The following is a 21,147-nucleotide window of genomic DNA, read 5'->3' as shown; positions in this document are numbered from 1 at the left end:
TACGACTACGACGACCTAAAAAGTGCTTGGTATTAGGTATAAAATATTTCCTATTATATAGATGGAATCCCAAAGCAACTTCAGCACGGTGTCAATACCCGGTAACGGTGAGATTGACGTTAGACAGTTTTGGCGTCAGTCAGAAAGGAAGGTTAAAAGGACTCTCCGAAAAGGTATAGAAGAATTAGGAGCCCTGAAAGCGAGCATAATGGTAGAAGTAAGTTTATCAAAAGACGAGGTAATGACGACAGCAATGTTGCGATCAAAGTCGTTAGTGATATTAGAATCCACGAATCTGGATAGGTCACTCAGTGAAGCCTTAGAAGCGATAATGGAGTCGCTGTCTAACTACACGAAAGAAGGATCGGGTTGGACAGTAGAGGAGGTTGAAGGAATAGAGATAAGTATAGCCAGGTACGTACCCATACGAGGGGGGAGTTACGTACCGCTACCAACGTGGGTAGAAAGGAAGAAGGCTATTGTAAACGTGAAGAATGAAGACAATCGATGCTTTATGTGGGCAATCAGGTCTGCACTGTATCCAGCAGAGAAGGATCCCTGTAGGACAAGTAAGTATCCCACAGACGATTTAGAGTGGGATGGTGTGGAATTTCCCATGCAGTTGATAGACATCCCCATATTTGAGGAAATAAACGATCTAGCAATTAACGTTTACGGAGTCAGAGAGCAGACGATAGTACCGTTAGTTCTGTCAAAAAGTAAAGGAGAGCGCGTACATTTATTCTACCACGGCGGACACTACTCATGGGTTAAACACATTAGCAGACTATTCTACAGACATACTAAGCACAAAGGCAAAAAGTACTTCTGCGACTGCTGCTTGCTGTCATTTACATCCTTAAATACCCTAAAGAAACACGATGAGATCTGCCGCGGAGTCGAAGAAGTGGCGCAACGGATCCAGATGCCCACCAACAAAGAGCTTTCATACGCAGACCATCAAAAGCAGATGCAATGTACAGCGTGCTAAAGTTAGACGGCGTAGAAAAGAAAGCTAAAGGCGTAAAAAAGTATGTGGTTAAGAAGGACATTACGCACGAGTCCTACCTCAACGTATTACGAACACGCAAGGAACAGCGGCATAAGATGAACAGCCTGCGCAGCTATGGTCATCAGATACATAACGTCACGCAGGAGAAGGTGTCACTGTCTGCATTTGACGGTAAGCGATGGATGTGTGATGACGGAGTGCATACGATAGCATTCGGACATCACACGATAAGCAGTTCTTCTTTGACGAACCCACGCGTGGGACCATCATGAAGATAATACAAGATGGGCTGACCCTTCTTAGCTATCGCACTTCGGATCTGGTAAGTTTCCAAAGACCAATTAGGATCCGTAGCTCTTTTGGATCCTCCTTCTAATTCACCCGGCTCATAGAGATATCGAACCGTGACATTACCTAATTTCTTTTCATGGGGGAAGACCGCCCTCGAACTTCTGACGAAGGATTTGTGTTCCACGTGCTTCTTTTTTATGGCATCCTTGGGTTTCATTCCCGTAACCCTGGCCGCCTCGTTATTTAAAGCCGCGACGACCTGGGGGAGCCTCTGAGTCCATTCCCTGTTGCGTTTGGAGGGATCTTCCAGCTCTTTCCAATACTGGTACCCAAAGAGACGCTCGGCCAGGGTCTTATTGAATCTTTCAACGATGCTCTGACCCCTGTGGTACTCAGCTTCAGCTCTCCTAATCTTAGTGTCGTGGTCTTTCAGGGTCTTAGTAACCACGCCCATGAACTCCGTCCCCGCATCCACTTGCAGCAGCTTAGGCCATTTCAAGACGCGCTTATAAATCCTACCTAGGGCTTCTGCGACTTCCCCAGAATCCTTGCTGGTTATGGGTTCGGCGTCCTTGTATCTGCTTGCGATATCAACTACGGTCAAAGCGTACCTATAGGTCTTCTTTCTCACCTTGTCGTGCGGTAAGAAAAGCAAGTCCGCCTGATGAACTTCATTGGCGGCATTTACGGTAAAGCTGGGCCTGGGAATGTACTTAGGCACGGGAAGATAAACCTGCCAGAGGGTTTGTTTTTTTAACCAATTCTTAGCCGTTTCGTCTGATACCCTGGCCGCGGTCGCGAGTTTCTTGATAGCTGACGCTCCTCTCCAATAGCCTTCCGGCCCATAGTAAATCCTTTTAAGTTTGTCCTCTACGCGGCCCATTATATGAATTCCAAAACAAGATTGATCTTACGTCCGTTAAAATCCACCGTCTTTCCGTCCACTTTAATGGTGATGTTTATGCTTTCTACCAAATTAGACAAGTCATAGCTCAAAGAAATGGGAGTGTATTCCACTGGGTCAAATGGATTACCTTGGGGCAGAAACTTGGACATAAGAGAAGACTTTTCTCCATTGTTGTAACTATGAACCAAGTCGCAATAGACTTCGTAAGAGGATGCGACTTTCCATTTCACATCATATGTATTGCCGCTATTTATTGTGGTACTAGTAAGACCCAGGAGTTCTACCAATGAACTGTCCTTTAAATTAGCGCTTCCACTATTTTTCTTGAATTTCATTTCATGGGGTAATCCTGTGGTAAGAGTATATCCATGCTTTGCTAGCTCCTTAGCCAGTGTTATAGGGGTGTAATGGGAATCTGGTATTTTTGGTTTGGTGCCGGAAGTTCCGATGACAAAGCCATTAATTAAATTATACCAAGAATTGTACAAAGAGCAACTAACCAGCCGAACCCTTTCCGCGCGGATGGGAGGATTCAGATAAGTAGTAAAGTTATTCTTGTCGCTTTCCAAAAAGACGATCATTATATTAGATACGCCAAGGCCACGCCTCCCGCCAGCCCTGCGACTCCTACAAAGACCAATTCATTGTCTTTTTGTTTCTTAGAAGGCTGGTAGTAATTCTTGAACTGAGGCTTTTTCATTCTAAAGTCGGGGTGTGCTTGCGCATAAAGTTTGAAGGCGTAGTCTGTGTTTTCGAAGTTCTTGTCTGCCTGCATTTTGTCTTGGTAGTTCTTATCCAACCAATCCCTGTAAGCTTGTCTTTTTTCATTCCAAGCTGCCACGTCCCGCTGATATTTCTCCAGCGCTAAGTCGTGTCTCTTCCTTTCGGCGGCACCGCTTTTGTCGCCTCTGACTAATCTATCCAAATATTGACCGCCATAATTAGCTCCAGTGAATGCTAAAGCTGCAATGACTCCACCTGCGACTAAGCCAGCCATTATATATTACGTCGTAGGCAGGTACTTTTCCTTTCGTAGGTAATCCTTTAGCATGATAGCCCCGCCTACGGCAGCGGTCATCTTAGCAAAGTTAGCGAAGCTCTTGCTTGGGTCTTCAGTAAAGTCTTCTTTGAGCACTTTCTTACCTACCCAACCAATACCCGCAACAATAGAAGTAATGATAGCTGCTTCTTCAACAGTTTTCAACAACGCGGTCGACATTATATTACAAAGCGAGAAGGTTATTCCATTTCAGGGATCTTACTTTTTCTAACCTCCACAGGTGCGTGATATGTTGCGGCCTCCCACTTTACTTTTGGCTTCGTAGCCCGCCATTGTAAGTAGAGGCTGCCTGCTGCTATAGCGACTCCTAACGCGCCAATGACGTACCCAGGATTGATAAAGGATTCCTCTTCTCTTTCCTCCACCTTTTCCTCCTTCTTTGCTTTGTTCTTTTTATTCATCTCCGCGAGCTTCTTTCCGGCAGCGACTCTGCCCGGAGATTTAGCCTTGGTAATCTTGGTATCTTCTATGGGAGCCTTTTCTGGTTGTTCTTCGGTGCCACTCATCTTATATTAAGGGACTTGAAGGACTTGACAAGTAACTTGATGACGACTTGACAATGACTTGGCAATGACTTGACAACGACTTGACTAAGTACTTGAGAATGACTTAAGGACGACTTGACTAAGTACTTGAGGTGACTTGACAACGACTTGACTAAGTACTTGAGAATGACTTAAGGACGACTTGACTAAGTACTTGAGGTGACTTGACAACGACTTGACTAGGTACTTGAGGCGACTTGATCAGGTACCTCAGTAAGTGCTGCCTGGAAGACCTTTTCAACGTCTCTGTTCTTCTTGAAGTCCTTCCAAGAGGCCGTAAGTTCCTTCAAGTCGACGTGCTGAGCTACGTGAAGTGCCGCAGAGGTGACTGCCATTAACTTACCGCACTTCAAAGACAACCAGCCGCAGGTTATCTTAAGTTCTTGGGCGATGACATAGTCCTCGCTTATGTCCTTCCGCAGTTGCTCCACGTCGTCTATAGGCAGTGCAAGTCCAAGCAATTTAGTTGCAAGTCGGATAGCGGAGTCTGCGACGGCGTCTGTGGTCTTACTTGCAAGGGCAGCCTCGTACCTTTTATGGAACTTTTTGACTTCCTCTTCCGACAGCTTATTAACCTGCTCATGGGTAAGTTCCCTGCCTATCATTTCTTTACACTTCCCCGAAGACACAAGGATGTTAAGTTGTTCCTTGAGGTTACTTTCGTCTAACTGCGTGGGGACTTCATCTAAGAGCTGCTCAATCTCCATATACATTAACGTCATAAGGAAACCTCAAAGAGAAAATCATTTTGGAATGTTGGTGCGTCTTTAAATGCCGCATGTATTCATGCAACTGTTCCTTGCTTATCTCACCACCGTAGTCGCTTAAGATGGTTTCCAGATCAGACTTACTGGGTGTATAAAATACTACGAGAGAGCCTATGTTTTCCCTAAAGGGTTTAGAGACACTGGTAAGCTGCTGGGAAAGCAACCAAACGCTGATATTGTCGTGTCTGCCGCTGAAAGCGAGCTTCACTAATTCGGAGGTGCGCTTTTTTACGTCGTCCCCACAGGCAATGTCATCCAGTATGAGTAAAGTCTGCGTATCTTTAGGGAATTGCTTGTGCCAGAACTTAAGATGCCCAGATAACTCGTTAGGGTCTAAGATATCTACAAAGAAGTCGTCGTCTTTCACTCCTATGCCCGTCCAGGTGCGGTTGTTCACGTAGGTGGGGCATAATAGCACTATGTAGTCAAAGCGGTATCTAAAGGGTCCTAATAGCTGCTCTACCACGAACTGGGTCTTTCCGCAGCCGGTGGGTCCTACTATCAGAGCATTGCAGGGAATATGATTCGGATCCATTATATATACAATGGACCCAGTGGACGCAGTAAGAAGAATTGCCGGCGACGCAAAAGATAAAAGAGACACCATAGAAATGCAAAGGGAAGAGATAGACCGGTTAAAAGAGCGCGTGCAGGAATTGTACGATGAAATGTGCGGTCTGAAGCGCGCAGAACGGTTTGGCGCGCTTTTGACAATGGCGGGCTGGGCTAAGGAGTCCATTAAGGATTTCATGCGATACCCTCCATAGAATACAGTTCTCATTACCATTTCAATATATGGACTGTATTACGTGCGAACTACCTGCCGACTGCATTACCCCTCCCAAAACACCGATACCCAAACCGTGTAAAAAATACACCTGCCTTCATTGTAATAAGGTATTCCCCGAAGGATCCTTTGTTGGGCATTGGTGTCCCGCAGATCCTAAAGCACAGCGAACCTTAGCTGACACCTACAAAGAGGATCTGCAAGGTGGTTTTAAATAAGGTCTTCTTATTTATTGTTAATTTGTTAAAGTAAGATAAGAGGTTTCAAAAGAGTCTTAATAATTATTGTTAATTTGTTAAGACCTTCTCGCAGGCATTTAACAAAACAACAAGAAATAATAGACCCTATCCTAAAACCCTCTTGCAGGGTTTAACAAAATAACAATAAAAAATAAGGTATGTATAATGGAGTGCATGCAATGTAATAAATCTTTCAGCAGTAAGCAGCGACTGCAATACCATCTTTCCAAAAAGGTTTGTCAAAAGACCGTAAGCACCCTTTGCGGTGACTGCGGTCGACAGCTGTCCACCCTCCAAGCCTTACGATATCACCGCGACAACAGGGTCTGTCTTAAGAACTGCTGCCGCCGCTGTGATGAGCCCTTCTTTGAAGAGAACTGGCATAAGTACCGCTGCCGCCGTTACCACCTCGAAGGTATTGCCTGCGAAACCCACGGTGACATAGCCGAACGCTGTTGCCCCCTTGAAACCTCCCGGGTGCTGACAAAGCTTAAGAAGGAAATTGACCAAACCTTTGTAGGCTTTGACGATGTTGAGGGTGTTAAATGGGAGGACAGGGAACACTGGGAGGCTATTTGCGATCGCTGCGGCTGTCAACGGAGTGGACAACATATTTGGTGCTGTCTATACGACGGACCACGTCCTTTAGACCATTACCTGGTGGTACGAAAGGCTTGGAAAAAAGAAAATATCTAATGAGTTCCACGGTGCTATTCTACGCCGCCTTTGCGGTTGGTGTTGCCTCTACGACAGTTGTTTGCGGGAGGCGTCTTGGATCGCCAACGCCAAGAAAATGAGAAAGATATATGATACCTCAAATCGCAGCGTTCATAGGCGGTGTCTTAATTACCGCATCCGTTTACCACATGACAGAAAAAATGAGGTCCGCCGTAGCAGACCAATACTTAACCGCTCATGAGGATGACTTCTAATCACAAAGAGGATTAGCATCTACCTTCCTTTCAACGTCGAACTTCCATCGCCCGTTAACCTTACCATAGCTGCGTATGTGCGTGTACTCTTCACCTTGGATTACATACCGCACACAGTCAGGTGCCCACAGGGTGCACTCTTTACCTTCGTGTTTGAGGACCAACCTTAAGCGGCTGATGTCTTCGAAGACGACGTAATTTTTTATTTTGTATGTGATGCCTTGAACTAATTCACGCCAGTGTGTCTGTTCAACTATCATTATATCTATGAAATATTCTTTGGTGAGTCCTTAACGCCTCCTGCGTCTTAAAAGCCTTAACACACCAAGGACAAGGTACACGAATGCCTTCCGCGTAATGGTCGATCTCCCTACATATAAGGTCGTAATCGTTGCACACCATGGTTAGGTAACCATTTGCCTCGTATTGTGTGAGTAACGCCTCTTGTTTTGAGGATAATACGCCGTTACCCTTAGGCGTCTTCAACTCCAGGCATAACCCATTATGTTTTTTATGTGCATTAAGGACTAAGATGTCGGGTTGCCCCGCCTGATACCCTTTCTGCCAACATACTATCCTTTTGCTAGCTGAGTCCTGTAGTTCTCCAAGACCTGGTGCGAGCAGTAGGATAGGGTGGAATCGACGTATGTAGTTTACGACCTTCTTATGCAGGTCAAATTCATTTTCTATTTTGAATACCAACTTGTTAGGACCGTCAAAGCGCCGCTCTATTTCATACTTACCTGTTTTCCTGAGGGTAGGGAGAACGTCACCTAACACCCATTTTCTGAACTCCTTAGCTACGGACTTTTCAGATCCGAATATTAACTCATAAAGACCCATTTCAGTGATGTAAACGGAATGTGGTTGCGCATTAAGGGTGTCAGTCAGATTTACACCCTTTATAGACCTCAAAGTTACCTTGTTTTCCTCTGAGACGTGATCAGACGCCGCTTTTCTGGAATTTACGTAACCCAAGGCATCAGCCACGGACTTTGCTTTGAAATAAAGTTTATCGCCTTGCACTATGCATTGCAGTTTGGTGTGGTTGTTTTCGAATACGCGAAGCATTATATACGTAAGGGATATTTTATCCTTTCTTGGATGAGGGAGCGCAGCGCGCGAATCAATACGCAACGCTCTTTAGCTGATTCATTTCTACGCTCAACTGGGCGTTTGACACCACGAAGATGTATGCGTTGATCTTGTCTGAGTCGCCTGCGCTAGCGTTTAAGTCACGCTTGATTTCCAGGGTAATGCCGTCCTGGGTATTTACCAGACGCAATCCCTGCCCATGTAAATCCTCGTCGTTGGTGGTTCGCATGTCAATCCACAGTGCATACTTATTGGTAAAGAACTCACCGGGTGCAACTTGATCCCCAAACTTTCTTTTTATTTCCCTGTAGATGTCTGAGGGCTTCATTCCCTGCGAATACACCTTATTTGGAACTCCATTGATGCTAATCCCGACGTTGGTGATGCCGGGGTTATGAAAGGCTTCAGAGTCGCGCTTACCGGCTTCATAAGGCTTAATAAATACCAACATCAGCCCCGTAAGACTACGACGTGGTAAATTAATGCTCTGAGTAATTACCGCGTCTGTCTTATCCAGGAAACTAAAGGTTTTGTACATTACCGCGTGGTCGTACAAGAAAGCCTTTCCAGCACTGTATTCCATGCCAGCGCTACGTGCTAGATCTTTGGAGTGTATGGTTTCATACTGCAATTCCAGGTTGGTAATGGCGTATGGATGAATACTTCCCGACAACGCAGTGCTTAACCCGCCAATGATGTTAGTCATGTTGGCTAAGGTCACTTCAAACTGCAACTCACTCAACTGTCTAGGATAATAAACCCCGTGGCTGGTAATAGCCTCAAAGTCCAATGGTATTACGTATTTAGTACCATAGGCTGTCTTGATGGCCTTTGCATCTGCCACGTCAGTTGCGTCGCCAGAATCAGTAGGTTGTGTCTTGGTGGGAGTCCTAACCTTACGTAATATTGCGCTACCGATACCCTGCTCTATTTTTTGTGCCCTTTCGAATGCAGTCAGCCACAGATCTTTGTAGGTGGTGTACAGGTCATAGTTGTTTAAGTCTAAGAGGGATTCCCCGGCGAACTTTACGCGCATCTTAGAAACAATGTTGCGACCAAGGTTGTTAACGATAATCCTTTCATCTGTGGGGCTTGACTGCACCGCTAGGTCGAACCTTAAAGCCAGGGTACCAGGAACCAATACTAGGTTATCCGTTAGGCGGGGCACGCCTACATACAGCGTCTCACCTGGCTTAGCGCTAGAAGGCGTGAATGTAACCCGGTGAAAGGTGCGTTCTGCTTTCAGTCCGCCAACCTGCTTAGGTAATACGTTGGGGTTTAACTTTGAGCTTATCATATATAATGGAAGTAGAAGGTGATTTTGATCCCCTTACCGAAGAAGGTCAAGTCGACATTAACGACGAAGAATACGACGCATGGACTAAAGGCGCGGAAACCGACCCCCTAATCTACGACATGGCTCTAGAAAACAAGTATGGTAATAGATGGAAAAGCTTCAAGGCCGCCTTGAATCGCATGTGGCAATCAAAAAACCACGGCAGCCCCGTCCCTGAGTACTTGGAGCTTCAAAACATAGAGCAGCCTGAGGCAGCCGCGCGGGAAACTGTAGAGTGGGCAACGCAAGAGCTAACGCAGCGCTATTCCCACTTCGAGGCCGACAACGTAAGGCTCACAGAACGCGGAAACAAAGTCCTCATAAGCGTCCAAGACTTGAGATTTCCTGACAAAGACCGCTGGACGAAACCGCAACCCCTTTTCGACGACAATGGTGAAGTTAGGGGTGACGTGGCAAGATTAAAAGGCTTTCAACTAGCTACCCGAAGCGCGTTAGAAAGGTTGGCAGCCTTGAATGAAAAGGTTGCGTTAGAAAAACGCGTCGAGGAACTGCAAGAAACGTTGGAAGAAAGGGAGGCAGATTACATGAGGCAAAACCGACTACTTCTCGATGCTCAAAAGAGAGAAGTTGATGACAAAACCCAAAGAATAATAGAAATTAGAGGACAAAGAGACAATGCCCTACGCGATAGAGACCAAGCCCAAAGGGCTTTCGACCTCACCTTACAGGAGTTAGACCTGACAAAAGAGGAAGCTAAAAACTTGCATATCACCATATCCGGCTCTTTGGAGGAACGGCGGCAGTTGGTTGCCGAAATCAACACTAAAGAGGAGCAAATCCGGCAAAGAGATCAGGCTATCGAAGACCTGGAGGGGCAAATAGAGCGGCAGCAAGAAGTAATCGAGGACCAAACTCGTACCGAGGAAGAAAGGGAGGCTGCCCAAAGGGAAACAGAAGATCTAGAGGTGCGCCTTGCGGAATTACGGGCGCAAAAGGAAAACCTGGAAAAGGAACTGGGGCTTACCACCAAGGAAAAGGTAAAAAGAGCTCTGGTGAAGTATGGTATTCCACTGGCATTTGCGGTTGCTATTTCAAGCGTAGTAGGAGTTATCCTACCCACACTTAAGGCTACAGGCGCGGGCGTAAAGAAATTAGGCAATGGGCTGACGGACTTGGGAAAAAAGATGGCAGCCGGTCTTCCTGGGCTGCTGGGTTCGGTTGTTTCCTTGGCACTTAGGGCCAGCGGAGAACTGCTAAAGTTTGTGGGGAATAACATTTGGATATTAGTCGTCGCTATCGGCGTGGTATTCCTGAAGAAGATTCGGGGATGATCTTATCTGGGTACGTTACTGGTGGCTTATTGTCGTCAGGCGCACGAGGCGTCCTCGACTGGGGATAAGTAAAGATAGTATTCGCACCGCCTTGATAATGCGGAACTAGCGGTATGGCGGTCATAGTGCTAATGGTCTTATGATTCCAGGCAGCATCAGTCGGGGGGTTCGCCTTTACTGTGGCGGCATTTATCCGAAGGTAGGCAACGCGGTTGGGGAGAACTTGTAACTTCGCATATTGGCAATTGACTATCATGTGAAAACTTACTGGTGTTAAGTCTTCTACAGTCGGTGGTGGGGGTTCCGACGAGAAATGAACTGGGTTCCTATTATTATCTTTTTTTCTGTAGGGTAGTAATGGATGGTCATTCTCATCGACAATCCTAAACCCGGCCTTACACGAATACGCCGTCGAAATACTAATAGTACACATGATTAATCCCAGGCCCCCAACCTTCACCCACAGCCCGGTGTCATACCATTGCTGTTCTAAGTAGTCCTTCTCCTCCAGGTAATGAAGGAACCAATCTTCCTTCGCGTGTGGGTTCATATATCTAAAGACTAATCACCGTAAGAGTGCTAATGGTCTTATGATTATAAATAGTATCCCTTTGATTTTCTATGCTATTTACCGTAACCTTCCCCGTATCGTCTACTCTTATCTGCAGCTTTACCTTCCCATGGCAATCGGCGACCATGTGGAAAGTCCAAACGGAAAGATTCTCGGCGCTGGTTGTGGTGGGCTCTACGGAGAAATGCGTAGGCTCCCTGTTGTTTGTCTTATTTCTCATAGGCTGCAGTACGCCATTCTCATCCAGGAACCTAAAGCCGACGTTGGCATGGCTGCTCGTACCAATGCAAATACTACAAAGGATCAATTTCTTTCCTGAGTAATTCAAATTCACGGACATGCCCGTGACATCAACCCAAGACGCCTGGGTGTATTTTTTCTCGCCTGTGTAAGTCGTATAGACACAATCTACTCCAGCTACGTAGGGGTTGTTCATCGCCATATATAATAGCTCAGACCAATGCTTGCAGCTGCTAAGCCGGCTTTTAGTAAGTTATGGTCATATTCCTCAGGTATCGCAGGCAGGACCTTCTTTGATGGTTTCTTAACTACGGGTAGCTTCGTTTCGTGTGACTTTTTTGACTTCTCCACGAAATGGGGAATGTTCCTAAGAGTGTCAGAGTTCACGTCGTTCACCCCAAACTTCATATCCTTAGTAGCTCGTTGAAGTTTGTTGTTGTATCCTACTACAGAACCAGTATTTATAGATAAATTACTAGGCATTAACCAACAACCCGGGGCTACTGCATAGTCCAACCTCGCCTTAGAATTTTGTATAGCTAGTTGGTAACGCTGTACGCCCTTGCTAATGTCGCCCTCCAAGATCGAACTTTCGAATAAGATCAAGGCTTCGGCTCGCGTCTCTTCTGCGGCGCCCGTATTCCCAATTATACTTGATCGGGTGTTTACCTGAGCTCCCAAAATGGAATACACGTAAGCTTCTATGCTGCGGTTCAAACGAGCAAGGCCGGCTCTAGTTAGTCCTTTACCTTCTGGGGGTATGAAATTAAAGTATTGCTTCGTTTGCTCGTCGTTGACCATTTTGATAATCAGCGGATTGGCCCCTGCATACTTACCACCCTCGTCTTTGAACAGAGGTCCGTCTCTAACTTCCTTAGTGGTCTTAGCATTTGGTTCAAAGAAGGTGCTACTGTCGTGAGTTTCTTTGTGATACCCAGTGTTCCATCGTAGATTCAACGCATGAACTTCTTTATCACTTAGCACATGTCCACCAATCCCCCAATAAGCCCAAATGTGCCCCAAACCATTGTTAGCACCCACGGTACACCTAAAATCCTTCCCTACAACACCAAACTCCTTACAAAGTCGGTCGTAAGCAGGAACGTCGTATTTATTATCTCTTGGATAAAACGTGGCATCTCCCGGCAGCGCAATAACACCCATCTCATGCAGTATTCTTCTAACCGTGAAGTGAAAGTGAAACATAAATATCGAATTCTTCATCAAGTTTGCGCTTACCCCACAGCCGCTAGTGGCACACCAAACCGCAAAGTTCAGCTGCTGCGGCCAATAACGCATGTTAGGACCACTTAACCATTCGTGGGCTTCTTTTGCGGTGGTATGATTAATGGGCACGTTTTTGAAGATATCTCGCACCTTTAACGGAAAGGAATGGTTGTTAGAGATCCGCATGTTCAATGTCAAATCCAAACTTGGATGTTCATCAAATGAAACCGCGGGTATCGGATAAGTACCGGTACCAAGCAATAATTCCTTTGACCAACTAGGTTTAGGTTCGACATGCACGGGCTTATGTTCGATATAACCAGAATTCTTCAGTTGATTGTCTATCTGATCGACCAGCGTAGGTTTCAAATCCTCGTTGCTGTACATCCTGGAGCCGTTATAGTAAATCCCATCGGGCCTTCTTTCGAACTTACTAGGGTCTGCATGCGGAAACATCTTCCTAAATGCTCTCCAATTCCAGTAATCCCGGTTGTCGTGATGTGGCTGCTCCTGTATATCATTCCCAAAAGCGTCGTACATTAGTATATATAATGGATGTTATACCATCAGCACCTAAGTTGTACCCAGATGTTCCCTATACTACACCTAACGAACTAAACGCTGAAAACTTTCGTTTGAATAAAGCAAACTTGATACTGGCTTACTTGGAAGGGCAGACAAAACACTACGAAAAAGTCCGAAAAAAGTACGTCAGAGCCCGGAGTACGCTACATAAGATTGCGATAACTTCAGGATCCATATCTGTTGTGTTAACGGGCTCCGGCGTTGCTACTTCGCTTACTGGACCGGGAATAATTGTTGGAGTTCCTTTGGCCGGCGTTGGGGCAGCTTGTGGTATCATTTCGGCTGTTGCTACGGGCATTATGAAACAGTTGTCAAGCAAAATATCCAAGCATGACACGACAATAGCTATGTCAAGGGCTAAAGTAAATACAATTACCGATCTTGTCTCAAAGGCTTTGCGTGACAGAAAGATAGACGACGTAGAATTCTCGCTTATTCTGGCCGAAGAAGACAAATACGAGAAATTAAAGACGGACATAAGGAATAAAAAAACAGTCGTAAAAGATCTTTCCGAGGAATCTCGCAAAAAGATCTATCAAGAAGCGAAAGAAGAGCTTCAAAGAAAGCTTGCTCAGTAAACATCTGCTTCGAAAAGAGCGTGACAGGATTTCGTTTACATATCGAACGCCGGCTGTCTGGTTCATATGCAAATTAGTTTCACAAAATATTACACAAAATATTACGCAGCCTGCATCGTTTTCACAAAATATTACACAAATGTGAAAAAACTTGTGTAAAATCATCGCCTGGGAATCCATCCCAATAGGGGGTGGTTGGGGTATGGCAAGCCGTTACTGCCAAAAGGGATCGAGATTTTTTTAAGGGGGGTTGAAATTTTTTTCTTTGTCCAGATTAACTTTTTAGCGATCGAAATATATATATACACTGTTCAATTTTTTTATTCCAGCCTCAGTTGCTGCTAGCGAGTTTTTCTGCTTATTCTCGCTAGCGAGTTTTATCGAGGTGGAAATTCTCGCTAGCGAGTTTTTGAACCGAATTCTCGCTAGCGAGTTTTATCGAGGTGGAAATTCTCGCTAGCGAGTTTTCTTCATGCTTCAATGACACGTTAAACTCATCGTTAATGATGAGCTTGGCGTTAGGTGCATATTCGGTGGGATGGGCGGAGCCAGGCACAAGTTAGCGGTAACCATGGTCACCCTGTCACCACCCACCGAACACCTGTCACATTGACCGCGATCAGTCAATGGAATACTTACCTCTACTTACCTGTACCAGTGGTAGGGATGGCGGGCGGGAAATTAAACTCGTGTTGTAGCGTAATAGTGTAATAGCGTCGTATAGCAAGTGCTAGCGATAGATAGCGATGGCGAATAAAGGTTCGCGTGGTTGGCATTAAGCTAGCGTGATCACGTGTGTAGCGTCTTATCGAATTTCGTAATGATAGCTATGATCCATATCTCATACAGGCCACAGAGATCGACTAGAATAGATTGCGACATGCTATAAACAACTTGCTAGCTGAGTCGATCAACGATCGCGTGAGGTAATAAATGCGTTGACAGCGGAGATAGCGGTATGCGTCCGGACAACGCTACTGCGAGATGTCATTGACCTCGAGTCTAACTTAGCCTAAATTACATTTAACCACATTGATACTGGCGCGTATGGAGGGCTTGGGTCAGAGTGATATATCAAAGATGGCGGCGCTCTCGCACAAAGAAGAACTAAAGGAGTTTTTCGTTGGTATTGATAAAGTTTTGCAGCAACTGGAAGGTTGTACTGACCTGCTACTACTTGAATATCGCCGTAGGGAATTGGAATACTATTTAGGCATCCTGGCAGGAATTATTTATGATTTGGAGTTTAAGAACAATAACGACAACCAAGATAGCAATACTACCGACAGTGAAAATCTCCGGCTGGTAAAAGAGCTATATGACTTTTCTTACCATAAATGGCTATCCTCAGCCGAGAAAGAAGAGGAAAGCCATGAATCAACCTACCAGCTTCCCACCGAGGAGACCATGGGGCGCCCAAAATTTGTAGTAACAAAGCAACAGCTGGAGAGTCTGAGAGAAACCGGGATGACATGGTCCCAAATAGCTTGTTGCTTGAATATTAGTGAACGAACACTGTACCGACGAGTACAGCAATTTAATTTAAACCGGACGTTCTCACAGATTACAAACTCAGAGTTGGATGAGGTCCTTAAAGAAGTAGCATCACTCACTCCAGGAGCAGGAGAAAGCTATATCCGTGGAAGTCTAAAGAGTAGGGGAGTGTACGTTCAACGTTGGAAGATTAGAGAGCGATTGTACCACCTTGATCCTGTTGGTAGGGCGTTCAGGAGGAACAATTCAGTACAACGTCGTGTTTACAATGTCCCAGCACCCAACTGTTTATGGCACATTGACACTAATCATAAATTGATCAGTTGGCGTTTTGTAATTCATGGCTGTGTAGATGGCTACAGTAGAACAATCATCTTCCTGAAATGTGCAAATAACAACTTAGCTGAAACTGCACTCCATTTTTTTCAACAAGGTGTAGACAATTATGGTATTCCTAGTCGAGTTAGAGGTGACTGTGGTGTGGAGAACTGGGATGTAGCAAGGTTCATGGTTGCATGTCGCGGTACAGGGAGAGGCAGTTTTATTACTGGCAGGAGTGTGCACAATACAAGGATTGAAAGGCTATGGAGGGAGGTCAATCGTGTTGTCAACCATTACTATATGGCCATTTTCAGACACATGGAACAACACAGAATACTCAACTCCAATGATGAAATCGACATCTTTGCTCTACACTATGTTTATCTCCCCCGTATTTCAAGGTCACTTTACGAATTTAATGAACAGTGGAATTATCATGGCATGCGAACAGCAAGTCACTGTTCACCACTTGCTCTCTGGAATTCTGGAATGATAGCAAACCCTAGTGACAGTGTGCTGGACTTTGATATTGACAGCTATGGAATTGATTATGACACTGTAATGCCTCTTGACATTTCTGATGTCAACAACGTTGCTGTCCCTGAGTGTCTCTTTAGTCTTGGAGAGATTGAAATGGCACAATTAGAAAGAACTGTAAATCCATTAACTGATGATGGTGACTCTGGAATTAATCATTTTTGTGCTACACGTTCTTTCATTGATACCTTAGAATAGAATGCCGTTGTGCAAAACAAGTATGAAGGCTAGTAGAAATAATGATTTGTCAAGGTTTGGAATTCTTCAAAGCATAATATTCTTGATTCACGTTATCAACACCATGATTATCGATCTTATTCCCCTTCCTCCTCCCTCCACACGCACGTCCAACCTTAAGTGAATATCTGGATAAACCCTATTCATTGCGTTACACTGTTTTTCAAGATTCAGGCCATGTGTCATTCCCTAAAGAATATGATTCTTTGTTTAGGCTGTGTTCATAACCATGTGCCTTCTGATGCTTGTAAAATAAGGATTGATACTCTAAATAGATATAAAAATTTATTCCCACAAAATGATTACTTACTATTATTAAGTACTGCCAACTATCTTTTCCTTAACAAATAATCTTTTTAAATCTAGTGCTACATGGTGAAACAGCAAAACATATGTCAGCAACAAAATGATAAAATTTAATCTGAAACCCCAAAGTGTTATATGATATTATAAATGTAATGCTTGTTGTTTTGAACTGTTTAAAAACAGTTTTTGTTTCTAGACATACAGTAATAATCAATAAAGTGAACTGCTTGATCCGAAAATTCAATGTAAACAAAACAATGTAATTAGGGAAACAATTCTAGCCTATTAATAGGTATTGACACTCAGTGCATTAAGCAATTTAGCCACTTAGCCAAGGCATGGGAATATTTCCATTAACTTGAACACAACATTAATATATAATGATAAATGCTTAAAAGCAAAGTATTAACTATGGCATGAATAGCAAAAAGTCTCTTGTATGAATAAATATCTTTATAATCACATGACACCAAAATGGTTGTTGGCAAAGGCTAGATCATACAGTTCAAACAGCTTCTCTTCAGAAGGTAAAACTTTGAGAAGTGGTCCTCTGGGAAGGACTAAGTTGTTGGTACAGGTGTGAGCTGTTGGTATATAACAGACAGACTTTTCTGATGCCTGAAGTATAATAAAAATGTATGGTATTAGATATCACTGTCTTATCATCATCATCCCAAAGATTTCAAGTAGACATGCATTTCCTTATGCTAACCAAATTGCCCTATCCCCCCAACATATGCTAAGATTTTTAGGAAACATTATTTGGCTGAATTATTGGGATCAACGCATCAAAAATACAACCCATTTCTTTCTTTTTCCAATTTTTGGACACCTTAATTGTCATCAAGCACCATTCATCACTTCAAAGTATGAATAGTGTTTAAGAACTCCAAATAATAGAAGCAAATAACAAAGGCCAGATTACCAGGTCGTTTGTCCATCCATGGGCAAATGTGATACTTGGATGCTTGGCAAAACCAAGAACTGGCTCCTCTTCTGCTCCAGTGACGAAGGCCAATATGGAAGTCAACATCACTGGTGCCCGTCTACCACTTGCAACTTGCCTGATGTACTTCACAAAAATTGCATAGACCTCCTTTTCTTTGGAATGTGCAGTAGAACCGTCTGGGGCAAAAACTGGAGATAGCAACTTAATCAACATTTTTGCATTCAACGTTTCACTCCTTGGTTTGAGGAGATAAAGTAACACAGGCTTTCTTTGGAAAATTCTAACCAATCCAAACTTGTTAAGCTCTTTTTGTAGGTTGACAATGCACTTGTTGATGCTTGGGTATATCAGCTGGTTAATCATGTCTTCAGGAATAATAGTTGGCAATTGGCCATTTTGCAGGAGTGCCACTCCCAGCATAATCCCTACATAGTAATATTCATCAGAAAGGTACTCTCTCAGACCCTTGTCAAAGTACTTGTCTTTCATTGCAGCATTTACAAGACGGATCCACTCTTTTCTGGGCCCACCAAAATCTTTGGCCAACTCTCCCATGAAGTCTACTTCAAATGTTAGCAAAAAATTCTCAATGGATTCTAGTTCTGAAAAGGTTGTCTTCAGAATGTTCTCACGGTCTACACAAATGTAATTTGTGGCACCTTCTGAGCTATTGCTTACATCAACAACATCTAGATCTCTTCCCTTAACAAGATGTGTTTGTAGAAGTCTTAAGATTTCTACAGGATCAGTGAGTTCCTTTTTATTGATTTCCTCTATTATTGCATCATAGAAACTGACATCAGTAGGTAATGGGGTAGGGGTCTCTGAGTCATGATGGTAGTGATTTGTGTGTTGGTTGCTGGGCAGTTCACTTTGATCTGAGGAATAAAAAACATTCTTGTCATTTAAAAAAAAATATTATATAGTACATGAGTTTTTTTTTTGCCTGGAATGAAAGAACTTTGATTGTAAATAGATATACTCTCTCGTTTTGACTAAAATCTTTTCTTCATATGAAAAGGCTGCAGTTAGGTTTTTATTTTGTTAAGAAGGACAAATTATTCTGGAAACTTAATGGACTTGGACCAAAATCTGCCAAACTTAGTAGTACCTATAGCTCTTTGCTCGTTCTTTGAAAATCCTTTTCCAGTGGATGAAATCTATACAAATACTATACATTTGGATAAAGTTATCTGGTGGATAACTTTATTCAGCCTTTGTACGACTGGCTCCAGTTAGTTAAATAGACTAAAAATTTTATACTTCTGCAATGAGTGCATACAGTACCATTTTTATCAGCGGTTTCATCATTATGCAGTGTAGCTTGATCTGGGAAAAGGAACAAAAAGTAAATTTCTTGTACTGGGCTAAGTTATTTTAAACACAAAGTAACCCCAAGTTTTAATTGTGAAATATTAACAAAAATTCTCAATGCAAGCACTGATCATTACATTTCATACTTATTTAGCTAAGGGTCTAACCTGATTAGAAACCATTCCTGGCGTTAACATTATGAATTTAAATGGATTAACATGAATGGTTACATTACCAGTTACATTTCTTAATTCCTCAACAGCCAATCCAGATTGTTCTGAGGAAAATATAAACTAACCCTAATATTGGTCAAGGATATCTCAACTGAAGTAAATAACGGATTGCACTTAAACTTATTTCAAAGGGTTCTGGAATGATATTTGAGTAAAATTTGAAATAATTACAGTACCACTTGCTGCAATAGATTCACTTATAGGCCTTGCTGATTCAGCTTGATCTGAAGAAAGAAACATTACTTTGCAATTGGTTTTGATAAATTGATAGATAGATAGATGGATGGATATATAGATAGGTAGGTTTATTAAAAACACACTGATTGCAACCGCTAAGGTTGAAGTATAATAAATATTTTCGTTTTCTACATGAGCTGCAGAGGGAAATTTGTATGCATTGCAATTATGAGGAGTAACAATGGCTAATGGAATACAGTAATTATTAAGGACACCTTGAAATGCAGAGTACTTAAATTCATCATCACTTTTTTTATCATCATTTTTTTCATCGCCACTACTGTGAATCTGGTAATCAAAAATGGCAAAAAACATTAGATAATTGTAATTAAGTGCAGAGGGAAGTGAAAAAAATCATTTTGGCAAGGGCAGAGTTTATGTGAGCCCACCCCTCCCCCTATCAAGAAAGTTAGGTATTATACACCAATATTTTCAGCTAAAAATATTTGTGCATGGCTTTTGCTAAATCCACTCCTTTTTATTTGCGTTAGAACGCTGAATTTTTCTCCATTACTAATATAAAGATGCTTTTTCACATCGATGGCCATGTTGAACTCAAGAATAAAGCAGAAATACAAATTCCTTTTTCTATGACTTTTCATGGCTTTAAATTAAGCTTAACTTTACCTCAATTTCCTCGTACTTCTTCTTACTTGGGGGTTCTTCGTAAATCTCCAGTAATTCCTTCGGAGGTCTTACATAGATGGGCTTGTCTTTAAAAACTTTTTGAATTAGCTGGGCACTTAAAGTTTGACCAGGAGAAAGTTGAGGCACCATAAGCTTGTGATGAACAGGCATCAATAACTCTACCTCATCAAATTCACCAAGCTTGTCGGGAAACAAGCCTTTAACCTTATCCACAACAGTCGAATGATCCCAGTTCTTGTCAAACTCCACACTTGAAACTATGTGTTTGTTTTCCATCAAGAGAACTTTGGTGCCTTGCCGTGGTACTACACTATCTTTTGGCCCCCCAAGTAACACAACATCTTTCAAAAACACCTTCTTTGCTTGGACTTTATGTTTTTGTCTTGATTTTGAACCGCCTTTATTTCTCATAAAGTTATAGCCAAGCCTAAATCTCTGGGTTTGACTGGAACTCGCCAATAAAGTGGATCCCTGAGCCAAAGAACTCGAAGCCGCGGCATTGCTAGTTTGCGATGATGGCGATGAAGTAGATTGTGAAGATGACCTCCCGAACGCTTGAGAAACCTCCCGTTCTTGAACAGCTTGTGAACCCGAAGTTGGTTTTTGTAGCTCCTCGCTTAGTTTCGCAATATTTTCCAGCAATTTACGCACAGTTGGATTCATAGCCAACAAAAACAGCAGGGTAAAACACGTAAGAAATAGGCGAAGAAAGCAAAGAAGGATTTTTTTGAATTACAGAACCATGTGCTTAACGAAATGAATCATGAAATGTCATCAGTGAACTTATTATTGGGCTTCCTGTGTAGCAAATCTTCTCGATAAAACTCGCTAGCGAGAATTTCCACCTCGATAAAACTCGCTAGCGAGAATAAGCAGAAAAACTCGCTAGCAGCAACTGAGGCTGGAATAAAAAAATTGAACAGTGTATATATATATTTCGATCGCTAAAAAGTTAATCTGGACAAAGAAAAAAATTTCAACCCCCCTTAAAAAAATCTCGATCCCTTTTGGCAGTAACGGCTTGCCATATTGGGGTCTATTTTGTAAAATATTTCGTAAATTACGTCAGGGTAATAAGGAATATCCTTATCCAGCCGACAAAACATCCACTCGGCTCTTGCCATATCAGAAACCTCGGGAATAGACTTACCGGTAATTTCAGACAAAAGATAAGGAATAGCTTTGTAATATTTCCCTAGTTTTAATTTTTTCAGCGTTTTCCGTAGACTTTGTGGGGTTGGCTCTTCTAAATGGTCTATGATTTTCTTCTTTACTTCGTCGCTTAAATATACCGGATGTAAACCTTGGATATGACTCATCCAGTCCCTGAAGTATTTTATTCTCTTATATGGCGTTTTCTTACGACCTCCATTGGCGTAATACTGCTCTCTGGTAGCATTTGGTACG

The 21,147-nt window shown here is 43.0% G+C and overlaps 2 protein-coding genes across 3 annotated transcripts; one reads left to right on the top strand and one right to left on the bottom strand.

Moving 5' to 3' along the window:
• Positions 1–14,177: 14,177 nt before the first annotated feature.
• On the top strand, positions 14,178–16,823 carry LOC148908399 (uncharacterized). The gene has a single exon (XM_089035622.1). The coding sequence runs from the start codon at positions 14,512–14,514 to the stop codon at positions 16,012–16,014; it is 1,503 nt and encodes a 500-aa protein (XP_088891748.1). The 5' UTR covers positions 14,178–14,511; the 3' UTR covers positions 16,015–16,823.
• On the bottom strand, positions 16,326–20,761 carry LOC148908398 (uncharacterized). 2 transcript variants are annotated; one of them, XM_089035621.1, is made up of 6 exons: positions 19,720–20,761; positions 19,308–19,380; positions 19,032–19,079; positions 18,596–18,637; positions 17,285–18,186; positions 16,326–16,977 (listed from the first exon to the last, which is right to left on the bottom strand). In XM_089035621.1, exons 1-6 carry the CDS (start codon positions 20,401–20,403, stop codon positions 16,819–16,821), a joined length of 1,908 nt encoding a protein of 635 aa, XP_088891747.1. In that variant the 5' UTR covers positions 20,404–20,761; the 3' UTR covers positions 16,326–16,818. The 2 variants fall into 2 exon arrangements, with proteins under 2 accessions (XP_088891747.1, XP_088891746.1); XM_089035620.1 differs by having other exon boundaries at positions 19,032–19,380.
• Between the last annotated feature and the right edge of the window lie 386 nt (positions 20,762–21,147).

This window comes from Actinia tenebrosa, unplaced genomic scaffold (genome assembly GCF_029948245.1).
Source record: "Actinia tenebrosa isolate PJP-AT-01 unplaced genomic scaffold, QUT_ActTen_1.0 PGA_scaffold3__52_contigs__length_22856419, whole genome shotgun sequence".
Lineage (NCBI taxonomy): Eukaryota > Metazoa > Cnidaria > Anthozoa > Actiniaria > Actiniidae > Actinia > Actinia tenebrosa.
The sequence above is the reverse complement of the archived record's forward strand: the minus strand, read 5'-3'. Positions and strand labels throughout refer to the sequence as shown.

Excerpts from the sequence above, each read along its gene's own strand:
- LOC148908399 (XM_089035622.1), top strand. The coding sequence starts at position 14,512 with ATGGAGGGCTTGGGTCAGAGTGATATATCAAAGATGGCGGCGCTCTCG.
- LOC148908398 (XM_089035620.1), bottom strand. The coding sequence starts at position 20,403 with ATGAATCCAACTGTGCGTAAATTGCTGGAAAATATTGCGAAACTAAGC. Across the intron at positions 19,381-19,719 it reads AGAAGTACGAGGAAATTGAG|ATTCACAGTAGTGGCGATGA; the intron begins GTAAAGTTAAGC and ends TTTGATTACCAG. Across the intron at positions 18,187-18,595 it reads TGAAACCGCTGATAAAAATG|ATCAAAGTGAACTGCCCAGC; the intron begins GTACTGTATGCA and ends TTTATTCCTCAG.